We start from the raw sequence: 13005 nt of genomic DNA, 5'->3' as shown, positions 1-13005 counted from the left end.
TTAATTCTTAACTTTGGCTGTAAAAATTTTTGTTTCTGTAGCTGAGCAGCTTAAGATCGCAACGTTTAAAAATTCTCCTGTCTCTTCTGAGCAAATTCCGCTCGTTTGCGGATTGTGTCCCTCGCATCGGTTGCGCGGGAGGAGGGTAGTCGTTGGAAAGTATTATTATTTTTATTATATGCATATATTTATGTATAAATCAATACTATATATCGCAGACCTCACAGTTGAAGAAACAATCCAATATTGAAACCAAGAAGTGCAATACTATGCTAGTTAAGTAACTGACTAATTATCAAATACGAAAAAATATCGAAATAAATTATTAATGAGAAACGAGAAATTCCAAGCGAGTACTGGTGCGCGAAAAAAGGTTTTTATGTCATCAATAATCGATATAATTATGCGATCCAAAGCTTTTGCGCGCAGACTCAATCAAGGTAAGTTTAAAAGTCTGTAAATACCATATACATATCTAAAAACAAAATTTAATAATAAAAAATTTGTCACAAAACAAATTAAAAAAAAGTGAAGAAAGGAAATTATATTTTTATTGGTAAAGGAAAGGTCATCGGCAAATGCATATCTTCAGTAACAAAGAAAAGAAGATTAAAAAATCTGGGTTAAGCTTTAAAAAAAAATCTTTTATAACAGCACCAATTATTCCAAGTAGCCTGAACTTAACCTTTCTTGACTCGACTTGTATTTCGAAGTGTTGAAGCTTCAAATTAAATTTCGCCATCAAAAGCTTGCAGTTTAACGTCAAAAATGTATTTCTCTCGTAGCAATGTCTACAAAAACTGATTGACATTCAAACAAATTCAAATTTGGCGGAACTAAATCATTTAAAGTATACAATTTTGCTCCAAGCGGTCATTAAACTTTTAAAGTTGTGAAAGTGGTCATTAGCTTGAATTTTTTTTTTATTTCTTTCAAATTGGCCGCGGCTACGTCTCAGATGATACATACATCAGTTGAGTCAAAATTTCTTTAACTGGCGAATGACTCGCGTGGTGTTATACTCCAAGTCCTGAATTGAAGCGGGTCTGTCCGAGACTTTACATATCCCCACAAGAAAAAGTATAAATGTGTGATGTCACACGATCTTGATGGCTATACGACCAACTCAAGACGTGAAATTATCTGCTCACCGAAGTGTTATCTCAATAAATCCATTGATTGATGCGTGTGTGGCAAGTGGCGCAGTCTTGTTGAAACCAAATGTCGCCGAGATCTTGAACTTTAATTCTAGTCATCAAATAGATGATTATAATGACGCAATAACGGTTGTTGTTGTTGTTGTTGTTGTTGTAGCGGCAGAAATCTGCCGAGTTCACAGTCCTTGCCCGGATAAAAATCCGGATCCATTCTGGTTACGTAGACCCGACTGGGCGCAATAAAGGTCGCCATTAACGGTTACGTTCTCACTGGCATCATTGTGGAATAAATATAGACCGATGATTCCACCGACCTACAAACCACAACAAAGCTTTGTTTTTTCTGAATTAATGACGAACTCTTGAATATCTTCAGTTTGCGTTTGTTCCAAATGCGGCACTTTTGCTTGTTTACATATCCATTGAGCCAGAAATGAGCCTCATAGCTGAACAAAATTTGGCTCGAAAAAGTCGGATCTTCTTGGAATTATTCAAGGTCCCATAGAGCGAAGCGATGTCGCTTGGGAAGGTCGGACAACTTCAGTTCTTTTACAAGTTGTATTGCGTACGCTTTCTATTTAAGAGCTCGACGGAAAATGTGCCAAGTCGTTCCATACTTCAGTTCGAGTTGCTGCGTACAGCGCCGAATTGACTCTCCACGGTCTTCGTGTACACTTTCAGTTGCGGCTGCTATATTTTCTTCACTGCGTGCTGGACGTGATCTATTCGATCAAACGAATACTGGGTTTCAAGTATTGCGATTAGAACGCTTAGTAGTCCGATTATGTTGACCATAAATCGAGCGAAGCGCACGAAACAATACGAATCGATATTTGGCATTGAGAAAATTTCCTTCCCAACATTATAAAAAGATGATAAAATTAAATCTGAAACGAAATTATTGCGTTTGAAAATTAATGGCGAAACAAAAAACAAAAAAAAAGAAGGCACTATAAAAAAGTATGACACAATTTTTGTGATAAATTATTTCAATAAAGTTATTCTTGTTGTAGAATTATTTTTATTAATTTATTTTGAAATAGCATGTTGGCGATAAGTCACTGGTCTCATGTTAAAAGAGAATAGGAACAAATATCTGTATTCTGTATTAGGGTGGGTTAAAAAAACGAATGTCTTTTTCGATTCGTACGCTGAAAAATTGCATGATAGATATGTCTAAGAAGGGATCTTCAAGTATGAACTCTTAATCGTAACGGAAGGTCTTCTGACTAACGTTTTTCTATTTCTTCAAGTAGTTGTAGATGGGATACACATTTTTCTGATAAAAGGGAAAAAATATAAAGTCGTTACAATTAAGAGCTCATACTTGGATAGCATTTTTGAGTGGGGTTCATCAAACAAATTTTTCAGAGTAACAAGCGAAAAAAAATCATTTTCTTCACCCTCCCTAATATATTATATTTACAAACCCTACACATAAGTATGTATTAAGATATATGTAAATACATTTGCGGTCTCTGTAACGCTCAGGCTCTTCAAATACAAATGTATGTATGTATATTGTATATAGTATATATATACATGAAAAAGTTTTAAGATTAGTTGGCATCGAGTTTGGATCATGAACCAGCGCACATTCACGTGCAATTTCTGATTTTCTGACATGCTAAGGGTTCTAGTATAAAATTGAAAATAATTTTTTTAATTTTTCATGATACTGATAACCGGATATCTGTTGATATGAATAAATTCGAGATAGTTCGGATATCAAGTTAATGTTAGTTAACTATTCGGATATTTGTGTTCACGAATTTCCGGTTAAATTCCATATTTTGAAATTTCTTATTATAATTCCACGGAAATAATGGGTTGTCAAAAAAGTCTTGCGGTATTTTTATTGAATTTTTTTTTTTATTGAAATTGAAATGAATTTTTGATGACTCATGCCCAGCTCTTGACCGATGCTACGGCTGCTCCTATGCCGGTCTCTTTCGACCAATTCAGCGATTTTATGGCAATTTTCGACGACAGGCCTTCCAGAGCGTGGCGCATCGTTGACCATCGTTGTGCGGTGGAAATGGAAACTGTATCGGGTCCATACACTGCATAAATTTTATTGGCGGCTTGAGATGCATTTTTGCCTTTATCGTAGTAGTACTGCGACGCTATAACTCACGAACGACTTAAAAGAAACGACAATCAATCAAACACGTGTTAGCGCGTGAAATGAGCTTTCCAAAAAGGTATAGCATGACCCGATGCGACGATAAAACTAGAACTAAGCGCTTTCAGCGCCAACTAGCGAAAATACCGCACGACTTTTTTGACAACCTATTATATGGCAGCCACAAGGCGTTGAGAAGACAATTACCAAGTAGAAACACATTTTGCTTCTCGTAATGTTATATCAAGAATTCTTACTAACTAAAACTGTAAAAATATAATAATAACAAAAATTTGTGACGAAACATAAAAAGATTTTTATATGCGCACATATGTACATATATTTATATCCATACTCTGGCAATAATATCTACTACTTCGACTTTATCAGCTTCCAAAGTTCTAAGAAAATACGCAAATATTTAAACCTTACTTATGTATGTATATTATGTATATAGTACGAGTACATATGTTGTATAGAATGTGTTTAAAAACAACAACATTTAAATATCTAACTGATAAGCGCGTGGTTGGCGTCCATCGGTTCGCTGGCATAGTGGACTCGGTGAAACCCCAGTTGTAAGATGCTGCCATTATAAATAAATGTGTACTAAATGCTTATGCGTATGTATTTGTTATTGTAGTGACATTGCAGCCTAGTTTCGTGCTATCAGCAAGCACGTCCGATTACGGTACAATCGTTCGGTGTGGTGACAAATATTCAAGTAAATTAGTCTTTTTCTCCTGGGCCGTCGAAAATTTCGAAATCTCGAAATTATTTACTAAAGTCTTGTGGATTTTGAAAAATGCAACATTTAGATAAGAGGGAAGTGGAGATTAGGCGTTGCCATTTTAATAACGAAAAACCGCATTGCAAATGAAAAAAGCATATGGAATTTAAAATTGGGAATAAGGGAATTAGGTGTGGCTGAAGTCCGGTTTCGCCCATTTGCACACTGTACTATAAGCAGAAAAGTTTAAGTAATGTCTAGAGTTTGTTGAAATCAAATCATTTGTTCACTTAAATGAGACACGCCCATTGTCCAAATTTTATACTGGTTACTATGAAGTCCTATTGTACCACGGATAGTGTAAATGCATTTATTCATTGGGTTATCACATTTTTAGTCGTTTTAAACAAAATCGTTATATGGAGAGCGGGCGAGGTTATTTCAATTTACTTATTTTTACGCAGTACGTGGATAAGCTAGGGAGACTTGTTCTCAGCAAGTCTGGTGAATCTACTTTAGTGGTTCGTGAGTTTTGTGTTTCAATTTATTAGAGGGCGGGATAACTGCTAGTTTTTTAAATATCTTTAAATATGGATGCCCCTCCATACTACGACGCTTATCGCCAAATAACAGTTTTGTATACAAATTAATAAGCTTTCTAACAGCACTTGCTGATAGTATTCCAATTTCGAGTATATCTATCTGCAATATGATTTGTCCGACTAACTCGTTCCTTCAATAAGTATCTTCTTCTTTATTCGCAGCGAGGTCTGCAAAGTGGTTGCCTGTAATACCAGTAGGCACATTACTTGGATTTTCTTGAGGGGCACCGCGCGTTTTAACAGATTATAGCCGTGTTTGCAACCAGTCGATTTGCTGTCTTATTCCTTTTCGCTGTTTGCCGCCAACTAGAGAATCCAATTGCAAATAATGGACTTGGAGCCATAAACAATAACTTCCAGCCATTAGTAATTAGATTCCAGTTCAGCAAAGGTTTGTTGAAAGACTTCGTTTGGTGTGTTTTGCTTGGACAAAAACATAAGCTTATTCCAGGATGTCAGTGGTGAATTTCTCGTTACGTAAAATATTATTTTCTGCACCTGTGATAGTTGTATTTAGTAATGGGTTGGTGTTCTCAGCCGTTTTCGCAAGAATTTGAAGCGAAGAATCTATAATTTTGTCCGACTAACTCGTTCCTTCAATAAGTATTTTCTTCTTTATTGGGGTAGGCACCGCTTATAGTTATAGCCGTGTTTGCAACCAGTCGAGGCAGTCGTTATTCCTTTTCGATGTTTGGCGCCAACTAGAAATTCTAAGTGTAGCCAGGTCTTTCTCCACCTGGTCTTTCGAACGGAGTGGAGGTCTTTCTCTTCATCTGCTTCCCCCGCGGGTACTACGTCAAATATTTATACTCTCGCAACAAAGTTGCTAAGGAGAGTATTATAGTTTTGTTCACATAACGGTTGTTTGTAAGTCCTAAAACTAAAAGAGTCAGATATAGGGTTATATATACCAAAGTGATCAGGGTGACGAGTAGAGTTGAAATCCGGATGTCTGTCTGTGTCCGTCCGTCCGTGCAAGCTGTAACTTGAGTAAAAATTGAGATATCATGATAAAACTTAGTACACGTATTTCTTGGCTCCATAAGAAGGTTAAGTTCGAAGATGGGCAAAATCGGCCAACTGCCACGCCCACAAAATGGCGAAAACCGAAAACTTATAAAGTGTCATAACTAAGCCATAAATAAAGATATTAAAGTGAAATTTGGCACAAAGGATCGCATTTGGGAGGGGCATATTTGGACTTAATTTTTTTTGGAAAAGTGGGCGTGGCCCCGCCCCCTACTAAGTTTTTTGTACATATCTCAGAAACTACTATAGCTATGTCAACCAAACTCTATGGAGTCGTTTCCTTCAGGCATTTCCATATACAGTTCAAAAATGGAAGAAATCAGATAATAACCACGCCCACCTCTCATACAAAGGTTATGTTGAAAATCACTAAAAGTGCATTAACCGACTAACAAAAAACGTCAGAAACACTAAATTTTACGGAAGAAATGGCAGAGGAAGCTGCACCCAGGTTTTTTTAAAAATTTAAAATGGGCGTGGCGTCGCCCACTTATGGACCAAAACCATGTCTCAGGAACTACTAATCTAATTAATTTTACAGCAAAATAAAAAAATATGTAAGTGACGGATAATGAAATCTCGATTATCACTTTATCATGCGAGAGTATAAAATCCCAATCTTTCACTCGAAAACTCGTAACGGCGACTCAAAAGATCTTCCATGTCTCTGCACCACAAAGCAGGACGGGGATAATGAGTGACTTGTAGAATTTGGTCTTTGTTTGTCGAGAGAGGACTTTACTTCTCAATTGCCTATTCAGTGCGAAGTAGTACCTGTTGGTAAGAGTTATTCTGCTTCCGATTTCGAGGCTGGCATTCTTGTTAGTGTTAATACTGGTTTAAAGATAGACGAAATTAAATACAGCTTCAAAGTTATGACTGCCAAGAGTGACGAGGGGGCCATTCGCGAGGGCGACGACTTTTTGTTTGACGACAGCAGATATTTGCTTCGCTTCATTATCCAGTCTCGAGAAATCAGAACTAACGGCAGCGGCGTACGCTATTTAAAGGGTCATTAATTATATTTATCAACCTTACTAATAGAAAAAAATAAAAATAAGAATATAGTTTTAAGTCTGCTATCATAATTTCCTTCATCCGGCAGGTATTTTGGGGCTTTTGCAATAAATCCATGCGCCCTATGCTTTATTTTCGTTCAATATTATTATCCTATTTCATCATTTGTTAATCTATAAGTCTTCATTTTTCAACATTTTAGCTTTGCTTTTCGAAGTACGTGAAATTCGATTGTCACTCCGATATTCTATGGCTAGACTATATTATATTGATTATGTGTATACTTATGTACTGGATATATTCCAGTACGTATGTATGTATGCATGTGAATACATGGGGAAGTTTATGTGTGTGTTAAGACTGCTCCACAGGTCTACTGACCATCATATTTACAAACACTCACTCACTTATTCTTGTACAAATTAGTTTATTTGGACTTTATCTGCCCGAACCGTTATTTAGTCCGTCCAGTTGTCATTCAAGTCACCTGTGAGAGTGTGTTAATTTTTATTGCATTAATAAAGTAAATTTTTCTACAAACCTAAATACATACCTACATACATATGTACATATGTATATCACATACTCACACAATTCTAAAGCTACGCATCAAGACAGTATTTATCTTCGAGAATACCAACGCTCCGATACGATCGATTTTTTTGAAAAAGCTCAGCGGGCAATAAATTTCTTTGATACGACGAAACAATATTCGGAGGCAATAAATTTTTAACCAGTCCAAATAGCAACGAAATTGAAGCCAAATCATTGCAATAACAAGTTGCTGGCGGCTAAGCGGTGTCTTAAGCAATCGCAAGAGACATTATATTCTCTTTAGCGCTGGTTTAACCAAGCACAATAACAACAATTTTTGGTAAATATAGCAATATAACTGTATATCAATGACAATTGCAGTCATGTGTTTAATACCGTTACGTATGTGTGTTAGGAAATATGCGAGCAATAAAATATTTGGCTTGATAACGATTTATTTGGTTAGCCTGTCTTCTTTTAAGGAAATTGAGTAATCGTGAGTACTTGTTGTACACAATTATCAGAAGCTCCAAGCCAGTAGACCCTTCTGTAGTAGCAGACGATCTTCTGCCTAAACTAATTTATGTAAATACTGAGTCAAACCCTGTAGAAATGATTCGTTGCACGGATCAAACGAAAATATGTTGTCAAGTTTGGGCTTCCATGGTTTTAATTCGTCGCATAGTCGGATGTGAACTCTTTTACTCCATTTTTGCTACACTTAGGCACAATAGTTTGACCTACATTTCGGGAAAATAATTTCTAAAATTGGAAGTGCCATAGGCAACAACAATACTCTTGGTGATGGCTTCATATAAACTTCAGAAAGATCTCTGGCGTAGCTTTCCGCTGTTGGCATATCAAATAGTTGTAATAGATCTGGTTGATAATCAGTTATAATCTAAAGCCAGATATGATTATAATTTCTATATAATATGTTTGGAATTCCTAGTTTAATAAGTGAAGCTTTAATGAAAAAACTGTAATAAGACTTTAGGCGCTGTGAGCTTATACCCGGATGGATCAAAATTAAGAGAGAGTATAGGAGAATAGAATGTAGATAGGAGAAGTTTTCTGTCGGAAGCTTTTTATCAACTGTAGTTTCAGACTACTAGACCACTGTAGCGTCATTCAAGCGGAGCATCTTCGGAGTGCATCTTCCTTCAGATAGGTCACTTCGATAGCCGAGCTGCTATACTGACATTGAACTCACTAACTGTGCGCTCAAAATAAGTCAAAGAGTTCGTGAACTTTTTAGCGACAGTTTCAGGCTACCTCCATATTAGGCTTATAAGGGTGCCCGGACACAACGCAATTGCCGAAAACTGCAAAGCCGATGCCCATTAACCCAAATTCATCTGGTTGGAAGCGAGTTGGTTTTCAGAAATCCTTTTACTATATAACGCTGGTTTTATTGGACCTCCAGTGAGTTTGACAAGCGCTGGTTAACAACCAGATATTGTGCAAGTGCAAAATGCTTCTGACCCAGAGTGAACCTTGAGATGTCTTTCGAATTAGTAAAGTCAAAGCCGGCGCAATTCCAGGTGTGTATATTTTGTGTGACACTATATGGAGGAAGGCGAGGTGTAATTTTCTCCTCTAATGCTCAGTTTTTGCCAGTTTAAAATTGAAATATCTCCGTAACCATACCTAGCGAAAGGGCTGAACTTGGTATTAATCGCTTTAATAAATTTGTGGAGAGATCAAAACGCTTCGTCGATCTTAAGGAATCTGGTGGTATAATTTTGAAGTTTTTGGGTAATAAGGAAGATCCATCGATTAGGATCAACCCTATATCCTAATCTAACTTTAGCAATGTTTGATCACAAGTCAAGATTGGCGGTCAAGAAGGGTTTACTATGTGTATAATGGAAATTGCAGGGAATCTTCTACAATGATCATACATACGACTATACTCTTAATTCAGACCTGAACTATCATCAGTTGAACTGTCTGAGGAAGCATAATTCAGAAAGAATTGGAGTGCGGATTGCATTCCGCGAGGAGAAGGCTTTCGTTTTATGACGAATGATTTTGCTGGTGAAAAATTTGCCTCAAGTGAAGCTTGTGGAAATCGACTCTCCTAGTGTTTGATAATATTGACGAGGATTTAAGATTGACATTAGGAAACTATCTTCAAGATTGCAGCAAGATATTGAACAAAGCGGAAAGACCTTAATTTAATAACATAAAGATAAAGGTCCCAAACTCTGCGCACAGTCCAGAGGAGGAATGGTGTGCCTTCTCACTGTAGCTCGCCTTCAAACGGATGTTTTTTTTTGGCTAACCAGAGTATAAAAAGTTGATCTAAGACCGGAAGTCATGAACTGCTTGAGCCATATGTAAGAGAAGAGTTTCTGGCCACTTCTAAGTGAATGACGCTCAAAGAACTTTTTTCACTTGCGTGAACTTCTACACATGGCTCCATACTTAAAGTCGTATCTCGACAAAAAAGTCTCTATAAGTCACTCATTATTCCTGTCCTGCTATATGGTGCAAAGGTATGGACGATGACAACATGTGATAAGTCGACGTTACGAGTCTTCGAGAGAAAGATTTTGCGGAAGATCTATGGTTCTTTGCGCTTTGGCAACGGCGAATACCGCAGTAGATGGAACGATGAGCTGTATGAGATATACCGCGACGGCTATGCTGGCTAGGTCAAGTCGTTCGAATGAACGAAAACACGTCAGCTCTGTAAGTAGTAAGAGGAAGACCTCCATTGCGTTGGAAATATCACGTGGGTTAGGACCTGTCAACATTTTGAATCTCCGATTCGCGTATACAATATACAGACATATAGACTGACATGGTTACAACACAAAAATCAAATTTAGTTTAGCAAGAACAAAATTTCATTGCATAAATCGGTTTACTAATTGATATCTAGTAAGGAACTAACCGACAACTGTCTAAAGTCCAGACGAGCTTATGAGCCTCTAAAACATATGGCAGTGAAAATATGCGTAAATAAAAATCGCAATGTCAATATTCTCTCATAAATTGACAATTTTGTTTTTTTAAGGCAGGAAATCGCCCATAAACAAAGAATAAAAGAGTATAATAGAAGGCATTATTTTTTCGGCAGTATCGTCTGTTAGACATTACTATTATCAGGCAATCTAAAAAGAATACTCCAATACTGGGGCACATTTAGTCTGAAATGCTCGTATAAATCGATCGTCGTGATCGTAAACCATCGATGATAACGTCAAGCGAACGTACTGAAGTACAACGTCGATGTTGTTGTTTCTACTTCTGCCGAAGACGAGTGAAAACAAGCGCCAATTTAAAATTTGGTAATATTATTGTACTTATTTATATAATTTATGACTTCCACCTATAAAGAAGATTTTCATCGTTGGCTAAGCTCATAAAACACTATCTACAATTAGACATTTACCAATCGATATTGATTAGCGGCCAGCAAGGAGTAAGTCGCGTAATGTCATGCCCAATAAAAAATTAAAAAAAAAACAACAAAAACTTCATAATAGTAGGTGAAGAGCTTTTCGTAAAGCACATTTGCGACGTTGACTAATTTTAGAACCCACACACACACATACACAAGCAAACTCATGTACTTAGACCACGTCACGCACGCGTACGTATTTATGTAGGCTTCAACCGCTCTGGATTGTCTTGTCAAATGAAGCATAAGCAGATAACACCTGTGTATCATATCTATTTATTTGGTATAAAGTCGCATTTAAAAGGCATTGTGCTGTGACACGCAGTGATGCTTGCGAGCTGACATTCTAAGGCTGTGGACAGTAGGCATAAAATTTATGGTACCTGCTTTTTAATTTACAATGTCAGTGTTTGAATTTCTAGGGGCATGATGAGACGACATTTTAAAAAGTTAGTAGAAATATCGATAATTGGTTCATCGATTAAATATTATATATATGTGACCTGGTCTACGGAAAGGGGGCTTAGGTGTCAATTTTCATTTTTTAGTTGATTCGGATGGAAGATTTTTTAACAGACTAGTTTTCGCATATATATATATTATAAAGTCACCCGGAAGTTCGGAACTCTTTGCATTAGGTATATGCGGGCTTAGGGAAGTGTTGACCCGTTTTAACCCACTTTTGATACACAGGGATATCAATGCCAGGAAAGGATTATTTAAGAATTTTTTGGTCAAAAGCCAACTAAAGATTCTGGGGTTCATACATTAGGTGCCGAGGGGCTTGAAACTGTTTAGTTTGTCTCCTTGATTTGTGTATTGAAAAGTGAAAGCATCACTGTGCCTCTTTTCATAGCATAAATATTTTTATTCTGATTTTGATCGGTCACTTTGTATAGTAGTCATATGCTATTGTAATCCCATCTGAAATATTTTTTTTGGAAATTGTACCGATACTTTTGCAATAATCCCTGTCTAATATAGTGATGTTATCTCGTCAAATGTAAAAGTTTCCTATGCAAGGACTGGATAATGATTGATTAGATTGTTTATATGGCAGCTATAGGTCTTTGCACTTCGATCTCTGTCGAATAAAAAATTGTATGATACAAAGACATGTTTACAGGGTTTGTCTGGAAAGTAATAGGACTGATTGTTTTCCGCCGCGACTGTACTTCGAGAGGATTTGGTAGAGGGCGTTCCTAGCTAACGAACGAGCGACTGGTTAGTTGTCTCCGAGCTCCTGATGAGTCAGGACTAACATTTTTGCGCCAAGTGTTTTTGTGAGTGGTGCGAGCCGAAAATGCAGTGTTCGTTAAAGCAGAGTTACGCGATTAAACTCTGTGTGAAACGCGGTAAATCTGCGACAGAGACGTTTGATATGATCAAGCAAGAAGTGCTGTGTTTCGGTGGCACCAGGCCTGGTCCCGACTTATCTTATAAACCGCTGAAGCTACAACAACCAAATGTCAAAGATATAAAATTTTAAACACGAGATGCTACAGGACGGCTTTATGGGATCCAGTGTAAAATTTTGACAATGAGCGTGGTACCGTACCAAATTTGGCACATATCGTTATTTTAACACAGCAATTTAAAATTACAGCCTGAAGCCTTGTATCTGTATAAAACCTTACACAAGTAATGTGCTTAAGTCAATTCAATTTACCCCAAAAAATTGTCGATATCGGAACATAACTATTCAAGCTCCCACAAACGGAATATGTGAAACCCAGTGCGTATGGCTGACTTTTTGCCGAAAAGCCATTTGAGGCTGATTTTAGCATAATTTACGCTGACAGGAAATAAAATATGGTAATAAAACTAAGGGAGTCTATAACCTGCAAAATAAATAAATTTGATAGCAAATTTGATTGCAATCCATTTACGATTTCGTCGAACAATGAAGTTGACCACAAGCTCTTCTTCTTCTTCTTCTTCTTTAGTGACGTAGACACCGCTTACGTGGTTATAGCCGAGTTTATAGATATATAGACCTTATAGTAGGACGGGGTGATGAGTGAATTGTAGAGTTTGAGCTTCGTGCGTCGAGAGCGGACTTTACTTCTCAATTGCCTACTCTGCCCGAAGTAGCACCTGTTGGCAAGAGTTATTCTGCGTGGGCATTGTTGTTGGTGTTAATACTGGTTCCAAGATTGCTGAAATTATTACGACTTCGAATTTATGACTGTCAACAATGACGTGAGAGCCAAGTCGCGAGTGCGACGACTGTTTGTTTGATGACAGTTAATATTTTGTCTTGTCCTCGTTCACTACCAGACCCATTTGCTACGCTTCATTGTCCAACCTGGAGAAAGCAGAACTAAGGGCGCGATTGTTATTGCTAATGATACCGATGTCATCGACATACGTCTGCAGTGGTACACTTTTGTGAAAGA

At 37.2% G+C, this 13005-nt stretch overlaps 1 protein-coding gene across 1 annotated transcript in view; it reads left to right on the top strand.

Moving 5' to 3' along the window:
• Positions 1 to 244: 244 nt before the first annotated feature.
• LOC126752900 (transcription factor hamlet) overlaps positions 245 to 13005 on the top strand; it is a 96682-nt gene continuing 83921 nt past the window's right edge. Inside the window, exon 1 of the mRNA XM_050463925.1 lies at positions 245 to 440. Within this exon, the coding sequence (XP_050319882.1) occupies positions 329 to 440 (112 nt within the window). The 5' untranslated portion in view covers positions 245 to 328. The remainder of the gene's footprint in view (positions 441 to 13005) is intronic.

Source organism: Bactrocera neohumeralis, chromosome 3 (assembly GCF_024586455.1).
Source record: "Bactrocera neohumeralis isolate Rockhampton chromosome 3, APGP_CSIRO_Bneo_wtdbg2-racon-allhic-juicebox.fasta_v2, whole genome shotgun sequence".
Lineage (NCBI taxonomy): Eukaryota > Metazoa > Arthropoda > Insecta > Diptera > Tephritidae > Bactrocera > Bactrocera neohumeralis.
The sequence above is the reverse complement of the archived record's forward strand: the minus strand, read 5'-3'. Positions and strand labels throughout refer to the sequence as shown.